Source organism: Myzus persicae, unplaced genomic scaffold, assembly GCF_001856785.1.
Source record: "Myzus persicae strain clone G006 unplaced genomic scaffold, MPER_G0061.0, whole genome shotgun sequence".
NCBI lineage: Eukaryota > Metazoa > Arthropoda > Insecta > Hemiptera > Aphididae > Myzus > Myzus persicae.
Genome location: NW_019104144.1, coordinates 658,458 through 686,114, shown reverse-complemented (window position 1 = coordinate 686,114; position 27,657 = coordinate 658,458). Strand labels below are relative to the sequence as shown.

General features: G+C 28.6%; 4 protein-coding genes across 6 annotated transcripts in view; 3 read left to right on the top strand and 1 right to left on the bottom strand.

The window, feature by feature from the left end:
* Positions 1-27,657, bottom strand: part of LOC111039223 (neurobeachin-like protein 1) — a 113,970-nt gene that overhangs the window by 71,183 nt on the left and 15,130 nt on the right. For all 3 annotated transcript variants that reach the window (XM_022322608.1, XM_022322610.1, XM_022322609.1), the window contains 2 exons: positions 10,746-10,895; positions 10,134-10,291 (listed from right to left, as the gene is read on the bottom strand). In XM_022322608.1, coding sequence (XP_022178300.1) covers positions 10,134-10,291; positions 10,746-10,895 — 308 coding nt within the window. The remainder of the gene's footprint in view (positions 1-10,133; positions 10,292-10,745; positions 10,896-27,657) is intronic.
* On the top strand, positions 521-3,880 carry LOC111039227. Its single transcript, XM_022322613.1, has 2 exons — positions 521-847; positions 2,740-3,880. Exons 1-2 carry the CDS (start codon positions 779-781, stop codon positions 3,577-3,579), a joined length of 909 nt encoding a protein of 302 aa, XP_022178305.1. The 5' UTR covers positions 521-778; the 3' UTR covers positions 3,580-3,880.
* Positions 7,672-8,777, top strand: LOC111039228 (cuticle protein 21-like). The gene is made up of 2 exons (XM_022322616.1): positions 7,672-7,802; positions 7,917-8,777. Exons 1-2 carry the CDS (start codon positions 7,797-7,799, stop codon positions 8,595-8,597), a joined length of 687 nt encoding a protein of 228 aa, XP_022178308.1. The 5' UTR covers positions 7,672-7,796; the 3' UTR covers positions 8,598-8,777.
* LOC111039225 (extensin-2-like) lies at positions 15,699-27,345 on the top strand. The gene is made up of 2 exons (XM_022322611.1): positions 15,699-16,081; positions 24,575-27,345. Exons 1-2 carry the CDS (start codon positions 16,055-16,057, stop codon positions 26,879-26,881), a joined length of 2,334 nt encoding a protein of 777 aa, XP_022178303.1. The 5' UTR covers positions 15,699-16,054; the 3' UTR covers positions 26,882-27,345.

The following is a 27,657-nucleotide window of genomic DNA, read 5'->3' as shown; positions in this document are numbered from 1 at the left end:
TAATTACTTGCATTATAAAATTACCGAAATAAAATCACAATAATACCAAAAAAAAATATTTAAAAAAAAAAATTTTTCATAAAAAGAACACCATTCTTAACTAATATGAAATCTATAAATTTCATCATAAAGTAAATAATAATTATTATACAAATGTAAAAATGGATTTTGAAAATAAATTTTATGATCAATATAGTAATTATATAATATATATAATAATAAATATAATTTAATACTAATATTCTAAATTAAACTGATCTTAAATATATCTACTATATAACTAAACAAGAAAGTTATTATAATTTTAATATTTAATTTATACGAGTATAATATTTTAAATGAGCTAAAGAAAGACGTATCTTTTGTTATCTATGTAAAAAATTTTATTGTTCCAAGAATTTATATGTATTTGTACTTTATTTAATTATTTTTTATAGGATTGAAAAAAAATGTCCATTAAAAATACTTTTTTTATGAAACAAATTCGATTTATCAATATTTTTTCAACCAAATGTTTATAAATTATGGGTTGACGGTAATATGTTTATAAGATATAATACGAATCGTTCTGCTAATTTGATACGGAAACCCCTTCTGAAGCATATAACACTGTAGGAAATATATAATTGGGCTCTCAACATTTCTCGAATATATGAGTATCGAACTCCGGTATAAAATACACATTATATAAGCTATTAAACTCATACATACATACATGATACATACATGCATACTTACGTACACGCGGACATACACAAAAAAGTACTTGTTTGTGTAGATGCAAAGAAATGTTTCTGTAGCAAGATATTTAAGAATTACCCATACTTGGATCAGAATGGAATCTCGAGTAAGTTTAAGTTAAATCATATTTTATTTATTTTTTTTTTTTTTCTAATATTTTACACTTAAATCATTACTAATGAATCAACTAGAATAATTCTTATACTATGTGATCTTACTGACAGTAAATATTAGTTCGTAAATACGCCAAGTAAAATGAATTATATTTATATACATACTAAAATAGAATGGAAATTTACTTGAGGACGTTGTAAAGTATTACTATTCTACATACTAAAATTGTTTAGCAATAATTTTATTTGGGAATTATTTAAATTTGAGTACATTTTTCAAAAAATAATAATGAAAAGATTATGGGTCCGTATATTATAACAATTAATGACGATCTAAAAATATATATTACAATTTTGACAAACCGAACATACATAAGAATATTTTTTATATTATGAAGGTAATAAGAATAATTTAGTAATAGTAGGGCACAAACCCCCGAACACTAAATATGGTTATAGTTGTAAGAATCGTTTTTTTCAAAAATTAATATTTCCTTTTTTCATATAAAACTTTATTCCAAAAAGGACATAACCACACACCCGTTATTTCCTCTACATAACATCGATCAAGCAATGTGACGTTTATAGAAAAAAAAATAGATTCTCTTTACAGTCAACACACTCGACGCAACAGTAAAATAATAGTAACAACGCATTTGTTAAATAATAAAATAATAAAAAAAAAACTTAATTAAACTAAAATTGATAATGCCCATTACCCTTATTACCTATTTGAGTAAATTAAAATAATGAGTTAATTTTTTAATTCAATGATTGATTACAATTTTTAGCCAACGTAAATTCGGGATTTAATAATAAAATAATTCAAATATTAGAGAGAAATAAAATAATATATATTATACACCATTACTTAATATTTTCATCCAGATTCTTCTACATTTTTAATTTTGAATGACTTTAAATCATTTCAAATGATAGGCATATAATGATTATTATTATTAAATATACGTACGTTTAGAATGGTTTTATGTTATACGTTAAATCTTAAATGAACAACTTTTTGAAATTGTTCAGTACAAAGAATTTATTTTTTAGTGACTAATTAAATACTTGCTAAAACTAATTTATTTATATTTTATTTATTATTCTTTATATAATTATAAATGATGCTGTAAACTTTGAAAAAATAATTATTGTTGGGTACCGATTATTTGTTTCTGAAAGTAGAGGGAAGCATACAGCTATATTTATACATGTGAAATATGTATATGGATTTATAATATGATATATAGCTTAGGTCAACACAAGTACGCTGACATATTATTAATTGACAACGAACTCTGTCCGAATAACTTATAAATTCTAGACACGCGGACTTAGAGACTTGTTTTTGATTAAACTATGCATTAAATTCCGAAGAAATAATGGCGAAATATGCAATTACCCGATTTCACGTCTGTTTCTATACACAAGTGTTGTGCAAAAATAATAATAATAATAATATATCAAGCAAGAATTTCAATACAATCTGATTACCATTAATCACAAGTTTGGCCGTTTCCAATTGATAATTTTTTATCAATTTCATTTTGTTAAATCAACCACAAACGACACTTCACTTGAATTATTTTCAAGGACGTTACAAATATATCGTCGTTAAAAATATAACGTAGTATACATTTTTTCACATAGGTTTATCCATTCTCGTTGTATGTTAAATACGAGCACTCCATATTTTACTTGAATACGCACTATTCCAGTATTCAATAACTAATATTAGTATAAAAGGAATACATTTTATCATAAAAATGATGTATTTATGAAATTTTATACATGTATAGTATAGGGAATAATTATATCATGGTATTTTTAAGCAAACGACATGTATTTAATTTAATTTAATTTTTTTTGTCTTTTATAACAGGTTTTGATTTTTTTTATCTCACTCTTTTTCTCTATGTTCGCGAAAAATTCTTGTCAAGTGCCACCCGACCCTAGATCCGAATCCTTAAGCCCCATCATTATACTGCCAGCCTCGTCCGGAATCTCATACGAATCGCTTCACTATCCAGCGCCCGTGGATCAGCAGTATCAGGTAATACCACTAGTGATAAACACGGGGAAAATACCTTTGATAAATCACGCGGTCCAAGCGCCGATACAATACTTTGTACCGAACAGCGAAAACCGACAGACACAATATTCGAAAGCTCGAGACGAACATCTGCCACTGGGTAAACCGGAGACAGCAATATTATATTCAAATTATGAGCAAACCGAAAATCGACCGACGTACGATGGCAATAATTATCCGTCTACTGCAACTGCTACAGTTTACTCAGAAACGCGTGTCGATGGTCTACCGGCATCGCGGCGGTACAGTTACGGCTACAAAATAGTCGACGGCCACGTTGGCGATTCGAATGACCGACATGATATACCAATGATTGTCGGCGGTGACGGGCCAGCAAGCTATAATAATTTATCAGGACCAGACGAAACGGATAGTGTTTTCGAACGAGCGATCGACCTGGGTGTCGAATCGCAGGTCAACAGACGGAAGCCGGAAGAATCCGATGACCGGCGGGATGATGCACAAGACAATATTTCCAGAGCTTTAAAACCGATAGTAGTTAAGACAGAGATGAATACGACAAAAAGAGAACTGAAAAAATATTACAAGAAGATAACGAATCCAGAAACGCCCGTTCATAGTGACCAAAAAAATGGAAAATTGACAACAATAAATCCCGCACAACGGTAAAACTGTCAGCCAAATAAAATTTGGTGGTGGAACAATGGCGACCATACAAACGAAAATAATAATATTTTAGTATAATATTTTTTTTTTTTTAACATTTATTAGAATATATACAATCTGTAATAAAGGTTACAATAAGCATATGGGCTAAAATACAATTGTTGTGAATTCGTGAGGTGAGTAGCAACCCAGCGGTAACACTCGACATGATATTAGTATAATATAAGTACGATTAATGTATTAGTTTTACAATATTTTATTGTTAGTGTTAGGTATTTCAGTATTTGTAATAATTAGATTACCTACGTAAATAGTCCAAAATAAATATTATCGGAAAAACCGAGTACCTAATATCATTGAGTATAGATACTACATAAATACATATCATTAAACTTTTACATAGGTATTCAATGATAATAAACATGTAAAACCTTTAAGTGTAATAAAATATATTTGTGTATTAGCTAAAACTATTTTGTATTTAAATATAATATTATTGTTATTAATTTTTTTAATTCAATAAGAAAATAAATAAATGCTATCATATACCTATTTAGTTTTTTATTAGTGAAAACTTTAATCTTAAATGAATACATAATAATATGGATTATATAGTATATTTAGGATATAATATACTAGTAAATATGCATGACTATGTGGCGTACACAAACACGGTATTATATTATTAAGACTCCTCTCGATATCATATAAATCTAAAATGATTAAGTAAACCTTAAAATATATACCTATTTGATACTTTCTTCATTTTAAAGTGTTATAAATAAAACATTATTTAGATAACAACTATATCGATAACATCAAATAAATTAGCTGTAATTTAATATATGGGTAGCATCCTACATGGAATATCAAAATAATGGCAATAAAACATTAAAATTATATTTAAACTATCCAAACATAACAAATATATTATAATATTATGATTAGTTTAGATAAATTACAAAGATATTAATTTAGAATCAAAGTATTACAGATGCGTAAAAATCATATGATAGTGAAAGCGAAGTTGGATTATACTATGATTAATTATTTATTAAACTCGCCAATTATACAGAAAAGCGCAAACCAAAACTTACGAGTGTTTTAACATTTTATTTGAAAAATAAAAAGAACATTATGAATAACAATCTAAACTACAAAGTAATAGAGATATAGCAATACATTTAACACTGAAAATAAAACTATTAGTAAGTACTACGTGATTGTATTTTTAATTGAATGAACAGGTAGAACTAAATTTTAATGAATGTAAAGTTATGAAATGTAAATAAAAATACACACATTGTAATACAACAGCAGTGTACTATACAATTCTATAATATGTTCGCGTTGTATCCATTAATAAATCATTACATTTGTAATACCAGTTGACTATTTCTAAGGGAAATAATATGCATGATACACAGCTATCCATTTCTGAGGTGTCACGTTAAACATTTTAAGAGAATTTAATATAGCACATACAAATATTCAAAACAATTACATTTCAAAATAAATTTAAAAAATAGTTCAACTCCTTGCAAACTGAATACAATAATATTAAATCAAAAAATTAAACTGGATTATAATGTGTGTATAAGCCATTAATATAGTATGTGGATAAACTGAATTATAGACTTTGTAAAATTAAAATAAATGATTAACATAATATTAATAAAATATATTACATTTTACATACCTCGTCTTAAAATATTAAAATTTAAAAACCATAATATACCAGTAAGTGGAGTTAAGATTAAAAACAACTAATTACCACAAATTGGTCAAACACAAACAACTGTCCAACGGATCATAAACACATTTTAAATGAATACATTTTATTATATTGTTGATTTATATAGTTCTTTTAATATGTTTATTTTACAGGACAAACAAAATTAAAAGTCCATGGTTTTGCGCCTTACAAAAACATGAATGTTAAGATTTTATTGTGCAACATTAGTTCTATGATTATATAATGACATTAAAAGTAAAATGTTAAGTCTCATTTCTTAAAAATAATATGAATAAGAAACAATGGCATTCCTTTCAAAAATGTCTCAAACACAATATATACGATGTAATTATTAACCTACTATACAATGTAAAATGTATAATTTATTTATTAAAAATTAAAAATATTAAAATTAAAATTTAATAAAATCAAACTGTTGTACGACTACGAAATTATGAACATAAGTTAATAAGTAGTACTTGTAAATAGTTTAATAATTTAATTTTTTTTTTTTGAACAAAACTAAAAATTTAAAATTAATGAATACATTTTTTTAATTAAACCAGTTTTAATTTAGTAATTAGGTTCAAAATATTTACAGAACCTAAAGGTATAGCCGTATAGGTAATATAAATGTTATGGTAAAATACAAATACCATTAAAATTTGGAATTTACGGACAACAACCTGTGATTTTTCGAATTTTTGGTTTTACCTATTTTGGTAAATTTTAAAGTAATTTACAGAAAAAAATAATTTGGTCAAACTCCGAATAATTAATGCAGATCGTAGTTCAGACTTTAACAAACGATAAATGGTAAATCATGGGATTAGTTTATCCAAAGTTATAAAAATATGACAAAAAAAAAAAGTTATGTTCATCTTAAACTACAATAATAATTAAAAGGTACTATATATTTAATTTTTTCTAACATTTAAGCAAATTTATAGTTTCTTTATCATTAATAGCATTTATAAATAGTAATATATATTTTATAATTAAATACGTAGAACAATTTTTCAATACTAATTAGTAATTATAGATTCATCGGTTTTTATTAGGACATCTTTATGTTTTAGTATATTTATTTTTATTTTTTTTAGAGCCCAAACTTGAATAACCATACGGATTTTGATTTTTGACAGAATTATTGTATACCCCAGAATTTAACAAGATCCATTATAAAAGCCCGGAATTCAGACATTGACCGAAAGGTTCAGAAGTCGGTGAGCCTAAGTTTCACTGGTATTCGTACTTTTACAGTATAGTATAATATATTTATAGATATTTCGATTATAATTATTAATTTGATATAAACATTAGGGTCTAAATAAAATGTTATATAGTATATAATACCTATTAATTATTCATTTAAATATCAATATATTTGTCATTATTATTGTACGCATAACTTTACTTAAGATATCAAACAAATATTATTATGATTAGAGTTTTGACACCTGCAAGGGCATGCTGGGGCATTTATTTTGTGTAGTGGAGGAAGGGAAATGCTATAAACAATAAGTTTATACTAATATTATGCATAAACTCTATGTGTGTGTGTGTGTGTATGTCCAGTGTTCATGTGTGCAGGATATTAATATATTTTCTTCAAGATCATATTATTGTTGTTTTGTGTATTTTAAATAGTATATTGGTATTCTAAGTTGCACATGTTTCTATTATTTTCAATGATATAGTTTTATAGAGAGTATTCTTATGCACAATGAGTCTAAAAAATATCATATGATGTTCACTTCCCATTTGAAAAAATGCAAAAATATTAATCCGCAGCCTAGACTCATATCAGTTATGCATTATACATCATAAAAACGTCCTCGGTAAATGCGTGTCGGACCATCTTTCACGTACGCGTTCTAATATTCAGATATTATTCCACGACAAACAATTTCTTTAAGCTTGCCAATATAATTATTATGAAAATGCATTGATAAAACTTTGAGACTGACAAAATATTTATTTAAAAATATCTTTAATTTGACTATGATTTTTATTTTATTTTTTCTCTAAGTTATTGTTTCCTGTTTATTCACTGTACTGTGTAATTATGTAAATAAAACAAATAAATCTATGATAATATAATACATATATACATATATATTGGCCAAGTACATAAAAGGGTCAATTTCTATTTGTACATTTGGCTCGAAAACAAAATTTACTTAATGATCTATTTCATTGCAAAATTCAAACTATGAAGATGCATCATGGTCATTTGAGACATGAATATAATATAATTCTAATCACGGTGCCAGAATTCAATATGATCATGCTCATCGATATGAATTATATTTATCTACACGTACGAGATGTCCTTAAAAATGGTGGGGTATGAGGGCCTTTTAAACAATATATAAACTGGAGTCGACCAAGATCGAATCACATCACAATCAATCACTTCAAACAGTACTACTACAACCAGTAGAAGAAGTATTCGATTCACAGACTCAACAACCTCTTCAACATGAAGGTAAGTGAAACAAACATATATAGCCAGCAAACGAATAAATCGATTATTTTACGTTCCAACGACAATCCGTCCTGACTAATAGAAACAAATAAATAATATCAAAAACATTTTCAGGTATTCATCATTCTGCCGTTAGTAGTTGCCATGATTTCAGCAACCGACGTAGTCTTAACCGGTGCACCCGCGGCATACGTTGCGTCTTCGTACACGTCGCACGGACCAGTCCCTTGGGCTTATCTGCAACCGTACTACCAATCAGCACCGTTAGTGGCATACACGGCATACACAGCACCAGCGGCCAAAGTTATCGCCACTGCCCCGGCTAAAATCGTTACACCACCAGCCAGAACCGTTCCTGTCGCCGTGGCCCCAGCAAAACTTGTCGCACCGGCTGTACCGGTCGCCAAAGTCGTACAAGTCGTGCCCGCTCAATTCCAGCCCGACCCATCATACACATTCGCGTACCAGGTACAGGATCAGATAACTGGCGACTCCAAGAGCCAAGAGGAAACCCGCCAAGGAGATGTCGTCAAGGGCCGATACAGTCTGATCGAACCCGATGGCACCAGGAGAACCGTAGACTACACCGCTGACCCAACAAACGGATTCAACGCGTACGTACAGAAATCGGACGTGCAACAAGCCGTATTCGTACCATCGGTATCAACAGACGATGTAGAAACTATCAAAGTAGACACCATCGAAGTTGAACAAGCCAGGTATGCGCCCTCAGGCTCCAAACCGTTGAAGAATACGCTAGCTGTGCCCGAAACCAAGACCAAAACAGGTTATTGATAAACGTTTATTACAATGAATGTATACTTTGCTAAACAAAATCCAATTTAATTTATAATATAGAGTATAGACAGTTATGTTATATCATTATTCATTATATATATATATATTTATTTATTCAAATAACAATCTGTAAAACAAAACAAAAACCCAAATAAAGTTAATTTATATATTTATAAATATGTTTGTTTTATTATTGTTAAAATCAAAACATTTTGATAGCTTTATCAAATGTTTCATGTAAAAAAATGAAAAGTGAATGACTTTTGTTCTCTCAATAAATAACTGGTAAATGGTAATTAATACAGTTACAAGTTATACACAATAGTCAATAAGTACGGTATAAAATGACCATCGCCCATCAATCATCACTCATCACGTATCAAGTAATTTATTTTTATCGGCTACTAAAAAGACAATTTGTTTTCAGCCTAACCCTAAAGACGCGAATTCACCACAATATGTTATTGAGTTAGGTAGTAAAACTGTAAAACCACTCACATAGTCACATGCCTAAACAGTATCAGTCAAATTCTTTGTTCAATTAAATATTTAAATCTCCACACAAAACTGCTTAATACATTTTACTTGGTAACAAAAAGTTTATTAAATATAATACAGGTAGAATATTTAATTACGAAACAAATTATTCACACAATTTATTTTACTTTCCAATAATTATAAAACAAATCCCACTAGACTAATTAATACTTTAGTATGTTTTAAAAACTAGATTATCGATTTATACACATTACATTTTCAGAGTGGAAGTATTCAAATACTACCTGTAGCTTCCATATAGTTACATTTCATAGTGATTAAAGAATTCGTTTATTAATAATATTAACCATCAGAAGCGTATAATTAATATTATTTTTATACAACAAAAACTGCATGTACCTATACCTATCACACACGAAATTATGAGAGTAATGTGAATACCAAATATATAAGTAGTCGCCATATTATAAAACTATTGGCATTCACAAAATATCACACTGAGTTTATTATGTTAGCAGATAGGTACCTATAACACTTTTATCACTTGAATATTAATTTCCAAACAACAAAATAGATCCTAAAGAGAACTGTTATTAATAAACTGCATTTATATCATACAATAGCAACAACGGATGGTTTTCATCACATGCATTTAGAATTGAGATAATTATCTGATTAAGCTAGTAAGACATATTTTACTTCCCACATAACATATTATTTTAGGTAGGTATACTTAGAAACCATTTATTCTTGTTAGCAAAACTGAATTACTTTAAACTGCCAATGCTTAATTAAAATATAGTAAAATTTGGAAGTGGTTCCTAACAACTAGGTAGGTAACTTTCAGAAACGTTGACATTGTTTTTTTTAAATATATGGTGCGCGATAACATAATGATATACCTACGTTCTACATATATTATAATTTATTTTATGTTGTTATTAAAATAAACCAACTAAATCTAACTGGCGAAAAAATTAAATATAATTTAATTTCCTAGTTAGGCAAAAAAAATAATACAAAAAAGATTCTAACCTTGACTTCCAGGGTCCTCTTTCTCCGCACAGGTAGCCTTTAATCTGTCTCCATTTAGCACGGACCAGTAATCTTTGAGCCTTTTTCTGATTTTCCATTAAATATATTCTTGATTCTTCTTCTTCTTTCTTAATCTTAAAAGGCTCTAATATCAACGCCTAAAGAATAACATAGTGATTATACATAATTTCAGTGTTTCTAGTAAGATTTAATGAAAGCGAGTTTAATGACCGTGACAAAATAAATGCACATCGCTTAATTGATAAGCTAGGCTATAATATATTTATTAATAACTTAACCGAAAAATATTCATACGCTGAATATAGTGCTAATTAGATTAATACTCAAAAATAGAAAGTCAGCAACGATAATAATTTTATAGTAGGTATGTAATAGGTACTTCCTAAAGTTAAGCAAAAACCACGAGTCACTAAATCTATTCTCCAAAAAAAATTACATGTATAGAGATCTCAAGTATGTTATAGGACGTTATGTAATCAAATTATAATGGTCTCTATTAAATAATGAATTAAGCCCACTTGTATAGTAATTGAATTTTTAAAATAAGGTGTAAACCAACTGCGCATATTAAATGACGTACAATTTTATTACCTGAAACGATTTTCGACTTTCGGCTACAAGTTTACTCCTGGTGTCCAATGCGTTCTTGTATGACTCATAGCACTCGGCCCAAAACGTATTCATGGACTCGGTGATCTCGGCATTCATAGAACGTCGGTAGTCGTTGCAAAGGTCTGATACCTGCGCAAAAATAAAATACCGATTCGTCATAAACACCACATCAATCATCATCCGGCGACTGTCGTACTTTCCATTTTACAGGTGTGACAAGACAGCGTTCTATGAATATCACCCATTGTGATTAGAATTTAAATCACATCTTCCGGGGGGTCAAAGGTAAACATGCAATTATTTAATGTGTCAGTGTTATGACGAACAGCGAATTTCTCTGTGTACCATTATAGAATGAGGGTGTCAGTGAATGGAACAAGACAATGCTAATTCGGGACTGGTGAAACTATACAGTATACCTATATGTATTCGCATACATATTATGTTCTTCAAGAATGGCTCAACCTAGTTTGATTAATTATTTTTAATTGGACGTCGTAAACTACTTGATGACAACTAATCGCTAATTAAAATTATATGTAGATACCGCTAGTCACGTTTAAGAAGAAAAAATGAAAATATTAAAAACAAAAAGACAAAAAATAAAATAAAAAACCTATAGTGGGATTTATTATTTTTCTTGTAGACAGGTAGTTTTACCTACCTACAAAGAATTGCATATGACTCCAACCCAAGTTAAACATAGCATGTAGCTTTCTATTCATTTATGTCCACTTGCTACACCCGAATAAAATCGGACTTGGGTCGTGCCGTCCAAAAAACAATGATTTCACTTTCCGAAACCTCTCGTGACCCCTTCATCGATAATGGTGGCCAGACACCGTGAGAAACACTTCGTTATATTATTGTAATGATTATTCGCCGCCGCCACTGCTAATGGTGTATTTTTCCAGTGAAAGGAATAACCATCACACATTTCAATATCATATTATTATACTTTATTATGACGTGAATCTGCTACCCGCTATGACTTTCCCCTTCCTACACCCTACAGTCTAGTACTAATCCCGACAATTGTCGATTGTCTAAAAAAATGCTATACTTTGCATAATATTTCGACCACGCCAAATATAATTATGTTTGACGTCGAGATATTATTTTTTTTTTGTCTATAGAAAATTCGTCCAAAGATGACTTTGCCCGTTTGCCGTGTTACACACATACATAATAATGTTTGTATGAAGGTATATCATACCGTACACATTGGAACACTTTCGCTAGAATTACATGTTATATCGGAACAATGGGATTGAAATAAACGAAACGAATATCATTCTTAAAGAAGAATATTATTCGTATGGAAAAACGATTGGACAATGGTATTTGGAACAATATTCTTATTGAAAAAATATACCAAAATATTACATTCATATAGAATTATAGAACACAGAAGAGAGCGTTGTAATATCAACAAAATATGTTTATTATTATATGGGTAAAAAATCTTTATTAAACTATACAGGTAGTTACTGTTATAGAGTTATTATTTTAAAACTATTATCGAAGCAAACCTCTTCCGGAAACGTAGGTTCATTTTTATTTTTTATAACTTCAATGCACACATTTTATGGGAAAAAAATTTACTATAGTTACACGCTTATAGTATTGATCAGAGACATTATTTTGAGACTGGGAAGTCTTCAGACAAATTATATTTAAAATAAGTTATTACTTATTATATTTAATTAATATTGATGAATGACACTCAAATAATATTGTAACTAACTCAAAATAACATATTATAAACAAAAATAAACAAAATATTTTATTCATACAGTTCAATATCCTTCGTATAATACTCAAAATATTTGAATTACAACTGGAATATAATTAAATGGGTGTTAGAACTTTTAGGATGATTTCGATGTGGTATATACTAATAATGTACACGATAGTACTAAGCGTCATAGTAATTTTATAAATGTGCGAATAAAACAAAAACAATTAAGATAATCCTAATTTTACATTTATTTCATAAATACGGAACCAATACTGTATGTATAATGTAACTACATGGGGTGTAAGTCTAATTTTAAGGTTTATAATGATTAGATAGTTTAATTTTTCATATTATCTTAAATATCTTAATTGAAAATATTATTATTGACATTCAAATATTTTGTTATCTATGTGAATATTAGCATTTTTAATTATTATGAATTAATGAAATATTTTAGAAAAACAATAAAGAATTATAATTATTTTGTTTGTAAATTATTAAAATATTCTATTTAATCTGCTTGTAAGTCATAATAAGTCATAACCAATTTTTCATAAATATACTAGCGTGTTTCCATAGTGATTGGTGAATTGGAAACACTTAATATAATATCTCGGCGTAGAGTTGTTCAATTTTAGCCAGAATTTTGTTTATCATCTCTAATACACATATGTACCTATGGTATAGCTATTGGTTTTATTCTTACGAATTTCAATTTAATACGTGCGCAGTAAATACATATTTAGTAGGTAGTTTCAGTTATTATGCAATATGCATATATATCCAACGCGAACATATGGTATAAAAGGCATATATTATTGCACATTATCATTGCAGCACAAAACTAATTTTAAAATTAAAGAAAAATGCTCGTTATTGTAGTAAAATCAGTACGTATAACGCTTAAGTAACAAAATTAAAACTGAACAAAATAAAAATGTGTATATTTTGAAAATTTCACTTTTATATGAATATTAATAAAAATTTAGATTACATCACACATTTATGTAAACGAAATTAATTTAAAAACATCAATTTATATATATATATATATATGTCTCAATGAAGAAGGAAGCAATTTGAGTAGTTAATAGTAATAGGGTTATAGGTTATATGCGAATACCAATGGGTCAGAATAATTTATTTTGATTGCTAAGAGAACGCTTACAAGTGATTGGAGATTTGATAAGAAAAATTCAGGCCCGTAATTACAATGAATCCTGAGAGATTTCAGCTTCACTTTTTAGTGATTTTTTGTGGTCCCTTTGTGAGATACGTATTCGAAATTTTTTACCATTTTAGTCATGCATATATTTTAGAAATTAGATTATTGATAAGAAAAACAGGTTATCTGTAAGCTGCTCGCTGCAACTACTCCAGAATAACATGGAATTATGAATCACAGAATGTCACACAATAAGGTCTGTCGATATAAAGCTTCCAGAAAATCTTCGGTATTAATTTACGAGCCTCAATGTTGTCGGTTAGCATTATGTCGATATAATGAAGATTTAAATCATGTGATTTTTTTCGTACTTAAATATTTTTAGCTTCCTATCAAATAGTCCATTCAGTATATTATTTTTACGATTCCAGTTCCAACTTAACACATTGTTGTTGAATGCAAAACAAGTTTTACAATACTATTGATGTCATTATAAAAAACACTGACATGATATTTGTTGTGTGCATGGCAGCATAGTATTTGAAAGAGTCTTAATTTAGTAACAATGTACAAGGGTAAGGGCCAAGTTCTGCTCGGGACAATTATTTTAATTTATTTGACCCTAGGAAAATACGAAAAATATTATCTTCTGTATTTAATACAAATATCGATAAATATAGTATGGACAAAGATAAAAAAAATCAGCAAATAATTAACAAATATAATTGAATATCATTGAAACTGACAAAAAATGTTGTATAACAAACAAGTATTGAACTATGTTAAGAACAGAATAGTGATTTGAATGGAGGAACCAATGTATTCATAGAATATTTCGATATTCTTATGTGGAATAAATAATATATAATTTAAGAATAAATTCAAACATATTGATGTACATTTAGTATAGTAAACCTATTTTATTCAATGTAATTTTATCAGCGTAAATTTTATCACAAGAAAATGAAAAATGTTACAAAATAGTAAAATTGTCTTAAAGTTATCAAATACGAGAGTAGATTAACGTCTCATTGTAGAAATATTTAATAATACCGTTAATAATTTGAATTGCACAGTACAAAGGGTTGCGCTATCATAATTAGTAGAGTGGAAATACTGATTAAAACATTAAAACCTGAAGGTTGGTTTTACGTTTAATTTTTTTTTAAATTCTTATAAAAACAAATTTTGGGTAATCTTGGATTATATGTCTTAGCTTTTTGAAGGATAGTTATTAAGTATAAAAAAAAGTCCAAAATTTCAAATGTTTATCAAATAGCTCAAAAAGTGCTAAATATCATGTGTCAAAGATGCTGATACAAATATTTGATAAAATTTCAATTATTAGTGTAGAGTGCTTAAATATTCCGATTTGTTGAAACTTTATTTTAGTTTTTCCTAACTATTTGAGTTCTTGGATTTTCCACTATTTCAATAATTCTGGTTCTGTCAGTGCATAGGACAAACTGGATCAAATTTACAACAAGAAATCACCCTAAATGTTGATGTTTGACACATTCTTGTAGTTCCAACTTAAGGATGATCAGGGATAACACACACAAAACAATAAAAAACACACATCATTGCAAAACCAATGCATTCGTCACTCAGAGTTTAAAAAGTATTCAAATACTAGTATACATGAATAATTTACAAGGTTGATAATTATTATTAGTGAAAACTCGCATTTTGGAATTTATTTAGTATTTTTTTAGACGATTTTTACGTCAGAAACTGGTCCATCGCCGACGTTACACAGTTAGTCACCAGCTGACCATCATGCAAGACAATCTTAATTAACACACCTCGCGGCTTTCTTTTGACGCGATGAAAGTTTCGTACTACCATGTACCCAGTAATGGACTGAGGAACTCGAAACGGCATCGCGCGCTCGTATTATTATATTATTCACGGTCAGCTACATATCAATTACAAAAGCAACGGAGAGAGAGAGAAAGAAAGAGAGAGAAAGAGAGATATACAAAAAATTAAAAAAATGTTCAGTGGGTTTATGGGATTACGGCTATTATGGTATTTTCCACGGAGTGTAAGTGGGAAAGTAAGTTCCGGGTGCTAACGCTGCAGAGCGAGAGAAGAAGACATCCGTCGAGACAGCTCGACAAACCAGCAGTGAGTTCCAGGACGCCGCTGTATCGACAATCCGCGACTAGTGCGCGCAAAGTGCAGTTTGTAACCTTAAGTATTATTATGATCATCGATCAATAGATCACCATCGCTGTTGGTTATACATTACCAGCTACAGTTACTACTGACGGTGTTGTTTTTTATGGTTTTGTAATTTGTGCGTCGAAATTGTTCGTCTATAAGGTTTTTTTTTTGTTCAGAAAATTACATCTATAGTGGATTAGAACCAACGACAACATGATGGTTAAACGGATTGTTCAAACGGTAAGTAATGTGAAAACCAACAAAAATTAATACATAACTAACCAACTATTCGTGGATAAAAACCACACGTGATATTAAAATTGTAAAATAATATAGGTTTTGACTAGTACATATAAGCACCAAAGCACATAAAAATAAATATAAGAAATAATTGGTGAATAATACTTATTTACACAACAAATAATACTCAAACATTCATGAACCATGATTATTAATAAAGATTAATAAAGTTACAGCAATAATAATATAATATTTAAACAATAAGGAATCTAAATGAAAACTGTATATATATCACTTCCAACAGATCTACATCGATAGATACTTACTACATAATTAGAAACGTTAAGTCTAAAAATAATGTACCAATTTAAAATGTAACTTAAGATAAAGATTATATCAACTTTTTTCATTTAAATTCAAATAGTTATCTCTAGTAAAATAAATTCGATTACATTTTATTTGTAATGTATCACAAAAAAAAAATTAAAAATGAAATTACTTAAAAGTTTTTAAAAAATATTCAAAAAGTATGCTTTTTGAAAATTATCTTATAGGAAAATTTAAGATACGTGTAATTTTAACATTTAATATTGCCCTTATTTTTTTCACCGTTTTAAATTTCTAAAAAAGTATTACTTTTCAATAAGATCCATGAGTGTTATTACTGTAAAAAAACCTTTATATATAATTATTATTATTGCATCAACTTGTAACTATTATACATAATAAAACCTAACTAGTTATTTGCCTAACAGTATTTGATGTCAAATAATAAATACTTTATTAAATATGTTTTACAAAATTAAACAAAATTACACAAATATTGCAAAAATGTAGAGACGCTGTATAATCATGTTTAGTTAAATCAATTTTTGATATTTTGTTCTAAATTACAAATTGAACTATTTAAATTAAACTGTTCAAAACGCAATTTTGGTTAAATGCAGTTTCAAAATGAAGTTAACCTAGTGGTTAAGAATTTAAGATAGATGGATGTCTAAACTCTTCTCAACTCAGACCGGAAACTATAATAGGTACACGATTAATCTATCGACTGTACGTATGTAAAAAAATATTACTATAGTTCAATAATTCAACAATGCTACTATGTCTGAAATTTAAATTGTACATAATTTAGCATATAATAATAATTTTAAAAATGCTGGAGTAATAAGACAACGTTTTTAGTAAAATAGATACAGTTTACCATTGGCCAATGTTATTCTACAATCCATCAAAAAAATGTATAAAATGACTATATTTGTTTATTCATACAAGGTAATCTATTAAAAATTCTTAAAATATATCGATAAAAGATACTTAAACCCATAAGGAGTTTGAAGGCTAGATGCCAAAATGTAATATACCCCATTCCACTCCCATATTTTATACGACTCTGTGTCGATAGCATGTGTTTAATCCCTCAAATTGTTCTTACAATTTAAATTACCCCATATTCAGAATAAGATTCAAATCACTGCTAAAATGGTAAAAAGAATTTATTTAAAATTTTTTCTTCATTCAAATAGTTTAAATTTTTGGCGTAGAACAAAAATACTTGGTTGGATAAATTATACATTTTCAAATAATATTCATGTTATTCAATTTAAAAGCGTTAAAATATTAACCACTATAACATGTTTTTGACAAATATTTCATAATTTATAACAGTTTTCTTGATTAATTTTTTAATTTTTAGTTGTATGTAAATTTAATATTTATACTAACTATACCTACCTGCCTAATGTATAATCATCATTTTTTTAAAAAGATTTTTCAATGTATAATTCATTGTTTTTTAAAAACCTTTTGTCTTGCAACCATTTATTTTAGTCTGTTAATATAATAATGTGATTAATATATTATTAAAAGAACAATAGTCCAATATGATAAACATGAACATTTTAATGCTCATACTTTAGGTATTCATTTTATATTAAACTTTAGATTAAATTAATTAATTGTATATTGTGGTATATGGATTAATATAACAAGTCACATCCAATGGACAATTGTTTTATTATACAAATTGTATTATTTATCTTGAAAGACATTTTTCTTTCTTAAATAAACAATATTTATACATAAACCATTTGTCACTGTAATTTATAGTTGAAAATGAGAGAATAAATAATTTAGATACGTAAAAACCATATTAAGAAGCATCCCGTTAAAATAGAAATTAGTTTTGAAAAATCCATATAAATAAAAGCACATAAATCACACGAAGGTAAGACATTCATTTTCACTTTTCTTAGACGACAAAAGAGAAGACCCCTCCCCTTCCCAATTTTACGTATGAATTTAAAACCTTATATACTTTCACGGTTTTCCGCGAAGATTTCATCACTTCATCAGTGATAATTTACTAATACATTATTAATATTAAAATCAAGATATTTTAAAATCTTTTGATTTCTTGTAGTGAAATACAAACTAATTATTATTCTATGATGTAGTCTTTAAACTATTTATAAAATCATAATGTTCATATAATTCATATAATAATATAATACACATCTAGTAGTATCTATGTTAATGCGATATTTTGAAAAAATTAGTTTAGAAAAATAGTAACACTGACAAAAATACTAAGTATTGTTTTAATTTTTAGATTTTTAGGTGACTAATTAAAAATTAAAATATTAAATCCATATATTATCAACCATTAAAATGTACCTATACTTAGTGAAATATTAATGACCAAAAATAAAACTGTTTTTCTAATCACTGTAAAAAAAATAGACCCAAGGTATAATAAATAGTTTATATAATTAATTTAATTTTGTACTTTTATTTCTACTAAAACTTATCAAATACGAGTATACCATATAAATCATTTAAAATGTGTATAACTTGTATAGCGTATTAGTGTATTGCGTATAGACAGAGTCTATTTACTATATAGACGTACCTATAGGCTATAGCAAGTAGCACATTATAGTATTAGATAAATTTATAATAATCAACAACCTGACAATACTTATAAGGTCAATCTTCGATGTAATATAATCATAATATTTTATAGGTATATATCAAATACATATTTTAATTTGATTAAAGCCACAACTACAATGGTAAATGGCTCTTATTATAATACGAGTATTATATACAAACTACCTATAGGTATCTTGAGCGATCAGCTGTACTAGCCAACTACCACATATTTTGATAATCCCTCGGATGATTTATCTAAAATACATTTTTTTGCGATTGCCATGACAACTATAAAACACTGATTATTGTTATTTTTATATATAAGAGTATTGTATAAAAAAAGTATCAGAAATAAAAATGAATTACAATCACATATCGTAGAAACAAAATATAATTAAGAATATACCCAAAAGAAACGAGAATATGATTTCTTCGAGGGCAGTGGATATACATTTGTAAAGTTTAATCTACATTTGACTCTATTTAACGATTAAGACAGAATTTTCCGAAAATGTGTAAAAAATAAAATAAAATAAAATGTACAATCTATGCTTACTGCTTAGTACTATATAGTTTCTCAATTGGTTCACCATATCACAAGCTTATGTTGGATAATACTGCATGCATTTAAAATTTATATAGTAAAAATTTCATACTAAGAGGAGCTCTAGATTATATAGTCCATACAATGAATATAAATATGATATAATACAGATCCAAATGTATATAATAACGTTTTTTAAATATTAAGTGAGAATGAAAATAATTTAACAATGTATTTAGTCAAACAAATATTACAGCCGAGTAACTTTATATAAGAAATTAAAAAGTACATAAAAACATCTTAATACTCTTTTAATACTCAAGTCAGTAAACTAAAAGCTGCCTTATTACAACGAATCTAAACAATAAAATACTGTCGTATATCTGATAAACAATTAAATCAAACCAAATGTAAATGACAAATTTTTAAAGGGCACGGGACATTAAAATAAGTATAGAGTACATTTAATTATTTTTTTAATGTATACCATAAGTCTAAATAAGTGGTTATTTCAATAACCTCTAGAACGCAGAACTGTTAAAAATATTATAGAATGTATACAAATATTTATCATTTTTCAATTCATGAGTGTCCTATCAGTCATGGCACATTTTTAAGGAAAAATATTTGTAAATTTATAAAACTGTGTAAATTGGCCATATGAATTTTCTGAATCGATCTGTTTAATTAAAAAAGTAATTTTATGTTTATGTACCATCATTTATAATCTGAAATGAATTAATTTAATTCAGTTATTTTCATAAAGTGGAAAATAAACAATTGCAACATTTTTTTTTAATTTTTATATTTTTTTACTTTTTTTATAAATAATAACTAAATTAATAACTACTAATAAGTAAAATATTTATTCCAATATTCACGGAGTATACTTTATTTTAATGTTTATTTAAGTTTTAGTTTTAATTTTAATATATTGACACACAAATAAATATTTAATAATAATAACATAATTAAAAATATTGTATAAACTTTATTTTACAACTTCATATACTTAGTGCTTACCTATTATATTACCTAACGCAAACGATTTGCAATTGTAATACATTTTCTATTTTTAATTATTAATCATTAATAGGTATAAAAACAAACCAGGTATATTGTATTGGTCCAATGTAGGTATCTAAATATTAAGTAAATTCGAAGGTACCATACAAGCTTACTAACTATATATGCACTCGTTTTAAACAGAATAAGGACTTGAAGTTATTAAATAATATAGATGGATACAAAAATACAATATAGTAGACGTGTAAACAATCTTAAAGAAGCCGAATAAAATATTTATAACGTAATTAGTACATCCAATGATTTAAATCACATGTTATACTTATTATATTTTTACTTTCTTATATACACTACCTACACGATCAGTGATTACTGTATTAAAAAGTTATAACTCCGAAATGTTTTATTCAGCCGAGTATAATAGAATAGGTAGGTAGTCGTCCATCAACGCTATTTTAATACTGTTCTATAAAAATGAATAACAATGATTTCCAGTGAAAGTGTAATTCTATTTTTCACATATGTCAATTAATATCGTTTGTATAGTATTTGAAATGTAATTTATTTGTCTTTTCAAAGATGACCCGTCTCACTTAACTCGGTGCACGTATTGAAATTTAAAATAGCATAGGTAGTCTTTATTATGAGGTATAATAAAGCGAAAACAATAGTATCAACAAGTTAAATAAACATAATTATAAATGGTCAATTAGATGATAATCAGAAGAATTATACTATAAATTAAATATAAGAAATCGTTAACCCGTTTCATTTTACCAACGCAGTTTTAATACTATTTTACTAGATACAGTTTTATAAACATATAAATATATAATAATATAGTACTCGTATATATTAGTCATGAAAAATCAATGAGCACAATTATGTCACTGTTCTACATAATTGAGATTGGTTGTAAACGGTTCAATTTTCAATTTATCGATTTGAAACATACAGTTATTTTGTGTTATATATATTAATTAATTTAGAAGATGTGACACTGAAAATTGCAACATATGAATAAACTCAATAGTTTACATTTTACCTAACAATACATATGCAACTTCTTTGGAATTTTTTTTCTATTATTTTAAAAGACATAAATTTAATAGCTTCTAAATTTGAAATTATTTAAATTAGATCTCATCAATGGGGTTACTATTCTTAATCGCATTAGAAAGAAAAAACAAGGGGTCATAAACATAGGTCGAAGAATCGGTGCCAGTAGATGAAGGTCAACACATCAACTAGAACCAGTGGTCAGAAATGTTGTCCTGAACATCCGGTATACCTACCAGCTACCTATATTTGTGTTGTAATATTCATAACGATGCCCCGATCTCATTATTCTACTTTCATATGGACACGAGGTTAACAAATTATAAAAAAGATATTTATACATGTTATAAACTTATAAATGTAGTATTTCAATTACAATGGGATTCCACTTTGCGTGTGATCATCACTATATAAGATGTTATAATCGAATCGTCCGTTTTATTGGAATCTCTTTCGTAAAACCTGGTTGGTCTCATATAGGTATTGTGTACCGTGAGTTATCGTTGCATAGAACAACCCCATAACTAAATCATAACACCTCTCAATATACAAACGTGATCTCGTTGCGAAGTACACAAACTGTATAAAATGTCATATTCTATTAAACTATCTATTACACACGATGTCGAATAAGAAAAAAAACAGACATCTGAAGTCCTACGCGAGTGAAAAAGTGAGATGTTATGTAAGTTCCAACAATATACAAGTATTATAGGATAAACTAAAATGCAAAAATACGATATGTCATACACACTACACATTTACATTATACAATTTATGCATTTAATCTGTCACCTGGGAGTTTGCATACCTAATATTTATACGATTTGTAGACTGTCAGATACTTGAACGGCTGAATCATGCTAAATTACAATACTAAATGGGTACGCTTATATGATGTACATCTATATTATATCACTATAAAAGTGAAATGCCTATATACATCAAGTTAGAATAATTTGCCATTCTTGGTATAGGTGGCGTGTGCCTGGCCTGCGGGAATAATCATTTCTAAGAAAAAATTAACGAAAAGCCACACATTTACATTTATTTTTCTTGAACATATTATATATTATATGCGCTAAATCAAAAGCTATTAATCTCAATAAACAAAAATAACAGGATATAGATACCAGGTGTTGAACACTAATTTCGCTTTGATACAGGATTGTGGAATATCATTATTATTATTATAGTATTATACATTCGATTATTCGAAAGCAACGACAAACATTAAAAAAAAAAAAATGATTGTGAGCGGAGCTCGGTTTTTCTAATTATGTTTATAATAATCGTATCTATGTATTTTTTTTTTTTATTATTATAATACAGTTGAAGTTTAAAAATAGTGTAAGAGGTACAATTTATATAATTTCAAATATAATAAATAATAATAAAATACCCTATCGATAAATAATTTATGGATGATTCAAGGTGAGGGAATTCATTAACAAAACGCATAGGTAAGGTAATACAATGTGGGAGTTTAGTTTGTAGAAATATAGTAAGATGAGGAAAACATAGTGAAGAAGATATGACACCGATTCAGTATGAATATAAGGGGTATAATATTATGATGCTTATAAGAATGAAACAATATTTTCATTTACGCATAAATACATTAACGGTTACAGACGTGAGTCACCTGATAATAAAACTCTACATCCAAGTTTTAAACAAAAATTAAAATAACAGTGATATCAAATCAAGTTAATTCGGCATTAATAATTATTAATAGTTGGCAAAAAAATATCATTGGAAAGGATTTTCGAGTAGATTATGTATATGAGACAACAATCAGCTGGCTCAGATTTCTAAACAATAATCGTAGTTTTCTCATTATGGTATCCTGGTTATTATGAACGTGCAAAGTTACTAATAAAAAAATATAAAACTTACTTTTTCAAAATAACCAACAATATAAAATTTAAGATCTACCTACACAATTATTCCGGGAAACCATAGCTTTTTACTGTCATAAATAAAAAATAATAAATAAGGAAAATATAAAACGAAAAAAATGTTTTATAAACATTGCTATCCCTATTATATCTCTGATTAGTCTAAATAAATGGATTTGAAATTAAATTTTAATCTACCTTATTTTACATTTAATTATAAAGTAGTAGGTGAGGTATACATGAATTGTAATCTCTATAATATGCATTATACACATTAGTTATTACTTATTAGTTATTACCTACGTTTTAAAAATAAATAGCTTTACACTGTAAATTAATTATTATTTATTTATGTATTGTATGTACTATCTATGCTTTACAGAATACCTAACAAAAAAATATAGATCAACAATAAACTAAAAAGTGTGATACAGAAGAATAGACAGGCATAGACTAGTGTTATTAAATTTGAGAGCAATGATGGGTCATCGAATTTGAAAATTGAATTGAACGCAACTTAGATTATTTATTTGAAATACTCAATACTAATACAAATTATGTACAATGAATGAGCATTTTCAACTTTATACACTCAAGAGAAGAATACTGTGAATTGTATAAAAATATTTACTAAATATTTATTCAACAATCAAGGTCTTTGACAATACTAAACTAAAAATTTTATTATAAAAGTTTAAAACTAAAATGTCTTAAAGTTTTTAAAATAGTACAAATATTGTAAAAACATTTTAAAATTGAATGAGTAAAAATGAAAAGTTACTGATAATAAGTCAATTTGTTTATGAAATAGATTATTAACATATAGAGTAAAATAGCATTTTATTCTTGTTTCTTATAAGTATCGTCTAAATCTTTATCATTATTTTTTGGATTTTAGAATCGAAAATTATTACTCGTAACAAACAACGCCTCACTTATTTGACATTCTAAATTATATTTTAATAACAGACATTGTACCTGAATTAATTTTTTGACTAAACAAGGAATTTTTTTTTTTTGTTACAGATACTATTACTGACTACATTAATAAGTTTCTACAACATAGTAGATGCTGAAGATAAGACACATGTTAGAATACGAAGAGAACCGCCTTCGAAGTATGGGCCACCAAAACCATCAAGACCCAGACCAATTTATGGACCACCAAAAGCTAGTGGTCGACCTAAACCAGTTTATGGTCCTCCACCAAAACCTAAATATGGACCTCCTCCCAAGCCAAAATACGGTCCACCCAAACCAAGTTATGGACCTCCAAGGCCAAGCTATGGACCTCCAAAACCTGTATACGGACCACCGCCAAAGACAAACTATGGACCCCCTAAACCAGTATATGGCCCTCCATCAAAACCAATGCAATCTTATGGACCACCAAAACCAGTTTATGGACCACCATCTGGAGGTGGATTTAAGCCCTCCACTTCATATGGTGCACCTCCATCATCATCGTATGGAGCACCACCATCGTCTTCATATGGAGCTCCACCATCATCTTCATATGGAGCACCTCCGTCATCTTCATATGGAGCACCTCCGTCATCGTCATATGGAGCACCACCATCGTCTTCATATGGAGCTCCACCGTCGCCTTCATATGGAGCTCCGCCATCAACTAATTATGGAGCTCCACCGTCTTCTTCTTATGGAGCGCCTTCACAAAGTCAATCATCTTCATATGGATCATCTTTGAAATCTTTCCCCTCTTTAACATATGATGCCCCATCGCTACCTTCTTCTTATAGTGCACCACCACAACCATCATCTTCATATGGAGCACCGTCACAGCCATCGTCATCGTACGGTGCACCATCACGACCATCGTCGTCATACGGTGCACCCTCGCTACCGTCATCTTCATATGGAGCGCCCTCACAACCATCGTCTTCTTACGGCGCACCATCACAACCATCGTCATCGTACGGTGCACCATCTAGACCATCGTCATCATACGGCGCACCCTCACAACCGTCGTCTTCATATGGCGCACCTTCACAACCATCGTCTTCTTACGGCGCACCATCACAACCATCGTCATCGTACGGTGCACCATCTAGACCATCGTCATCATACGGCGCACCCTCACAACCGTCGTCTTCATATGGCGCACCATCACAACCATCGTCTTCATACGGCGCACCATCACAACCGTCGTCCTCGTACGGAGCACCATCACAACCCTCGTCGTCCTACGGAGCACCATCACAACCATCGTCATCATATGGTGCACCATCACAGCCATCGTCGTCCTACGGTGCACCATCACAGCCATCGTCGTCCTACGGCGCACCATCGCAGCCATCGTCGTCATATGGTGCACCATCACAACCATCATCGTCATACGGTGCCCCCTCACAGCCTTCATCATCATATGGAGCACCATCATCACCATCTTCTTCTTATGGAGCACCATCACCACCAGCAACATCTTATGGAGTACCGACAAATAGCTACAACGCACCATCTTCTAGTCATTCGATTTCAATAACTCCTTCCGTTTCACTTCCTGTCCCATCAACTGCATATGGAGCACCTTCTAACGGACCTTCGTCTTCATATGATGCGCCATCAAATATACCATCATCTTCATATGGCACTCCTTCTAAAGTGCCATCATCATCCTATGGAGCCCCAACTTCTGGATCATTTAGTTCGTTTGGTTCTTCTTCTCATAGTAACAATTTAGATTCATTTAATATAGGAAGTTTATTTAATTCCCGCACTCAATTTAGTGCACCATTACCTTCCATAACCTATGGTTCACCCAAAGGGAATGGAGACATTCAAGGCTCTTACAGCAGTATATCAAACTCTGTTTCATATCCAGAACCAAATTCTCAATCAACAATAGTTAATTCATATGGAGAACCAACTGATAAAAGAGATTTAGGCCAATCATCAGAAGACTCATTTCATGTGGTCAGCTCACAATACAACACTCAGAGTCCAGATACACAAACAACGCCATCAAACATACTACAAAGGCGCCACAAGGAATCTTTAGAAAGTACTGATAGAGTGGCATCTTCAAATTTAGATGAAAAACTGAAGGGGAAAAAAGTAGTTGTAAACGACAAACTAAATGCATACTTAAAATACATAGCTAAGAGTACACAAAAGCCAGAAATAGGTTTTCAAGCACCTAAAAAGACTTTTAGTTTTAACTACGAAGAATCACCATCTCAGGTAAACGATAGCCTTGCTTCACTAAGTGATAATTCTCCAATTAATCATAAAAGTAATGAATACAATTCTGAACAAAATTCAAGTGCGCATACTTATTCTGACAATCAATGGAAAATCACAGAAAGCCTATGATAAAAATACAAAATTCTGTATTCTATACTGTTATGTTAACGTGTTTAACTATTGTTGAATATGCAATATTATTTTGCCAACTCTCAAGTTTAACTACTTGAAAACATATTGTGGTATGAATATTATCAAATAACCTATTTTTTGCCAATATTTAATGGTGAGTCACTTAAAATATATAGTAATGAATTAAATATTAAGATTTAGATGTATAAATATTAAATATAATATACCATATTTAAATATAATATATATTTTACGTATGTACTATTTTTTTTTTTTTTTATGTTAAACCAAAGGTGAAATAGATTCACGAATTTGTGTACTAAAATGTAATCACCTAAATTATTAAACAGCACCAGTGTAATATAAAAGAGATATAGTGATAAAAACACACTTTTTATACTTAAATCTAAAAATGTGTGGTTTTTTTACTTTGTACTTAACATATAAGTGTATAATTTAATTTCAATATATTATAATAAATAAAATATGATAAACAAAATCTATTTTATTAATGTTACTATATATTAATGGTTTTTTTTAACTAAGAAAAATCATACCCTCATAATATAATCATTTTGGTACCAAAAATATTTCAACATTGTACGTCTACCCACAAAAAAATTCAAAAATGAACAAATATGCTTATAATATACATTATACACATATGCCGTATAGGTGTGTATGCAATATTGAATATAACATTAAAAATGAGTTCTTAAATATCATAATAAATAACTCAACATGCTACTTATATTATTATCAGTGATTTAACT

Bases quoted from the DNA above. Each gene is read 5' to 3' on its own strand.
- LOC111039225 (XM_022322611.1), top strand. From the start codon at position 16,055: ATGATGGTTAAACGGATTGTTCAAACG. The intron at 16,082-24,574 runs GTAAGTAATGTG...TTTTTGTTACAG, and splicing joins TTAAACGGATTGTTCAAACG to ATACTATTACTGACTACATT.
- LOC111039227 (XM_022322613.1), top strand. From the start codon at position 779: ATGCAAAGAAATGTTTCTGTAGCAAGATATTTAAGAATTACCCATACT. The intron at 848-2,739 runs GTAAGTTTAAGT...CTTTTATAACAG, and splicing joins GGATCAGAATGGAATCTCGA to GTTTTGATTTTTTTTATCTC.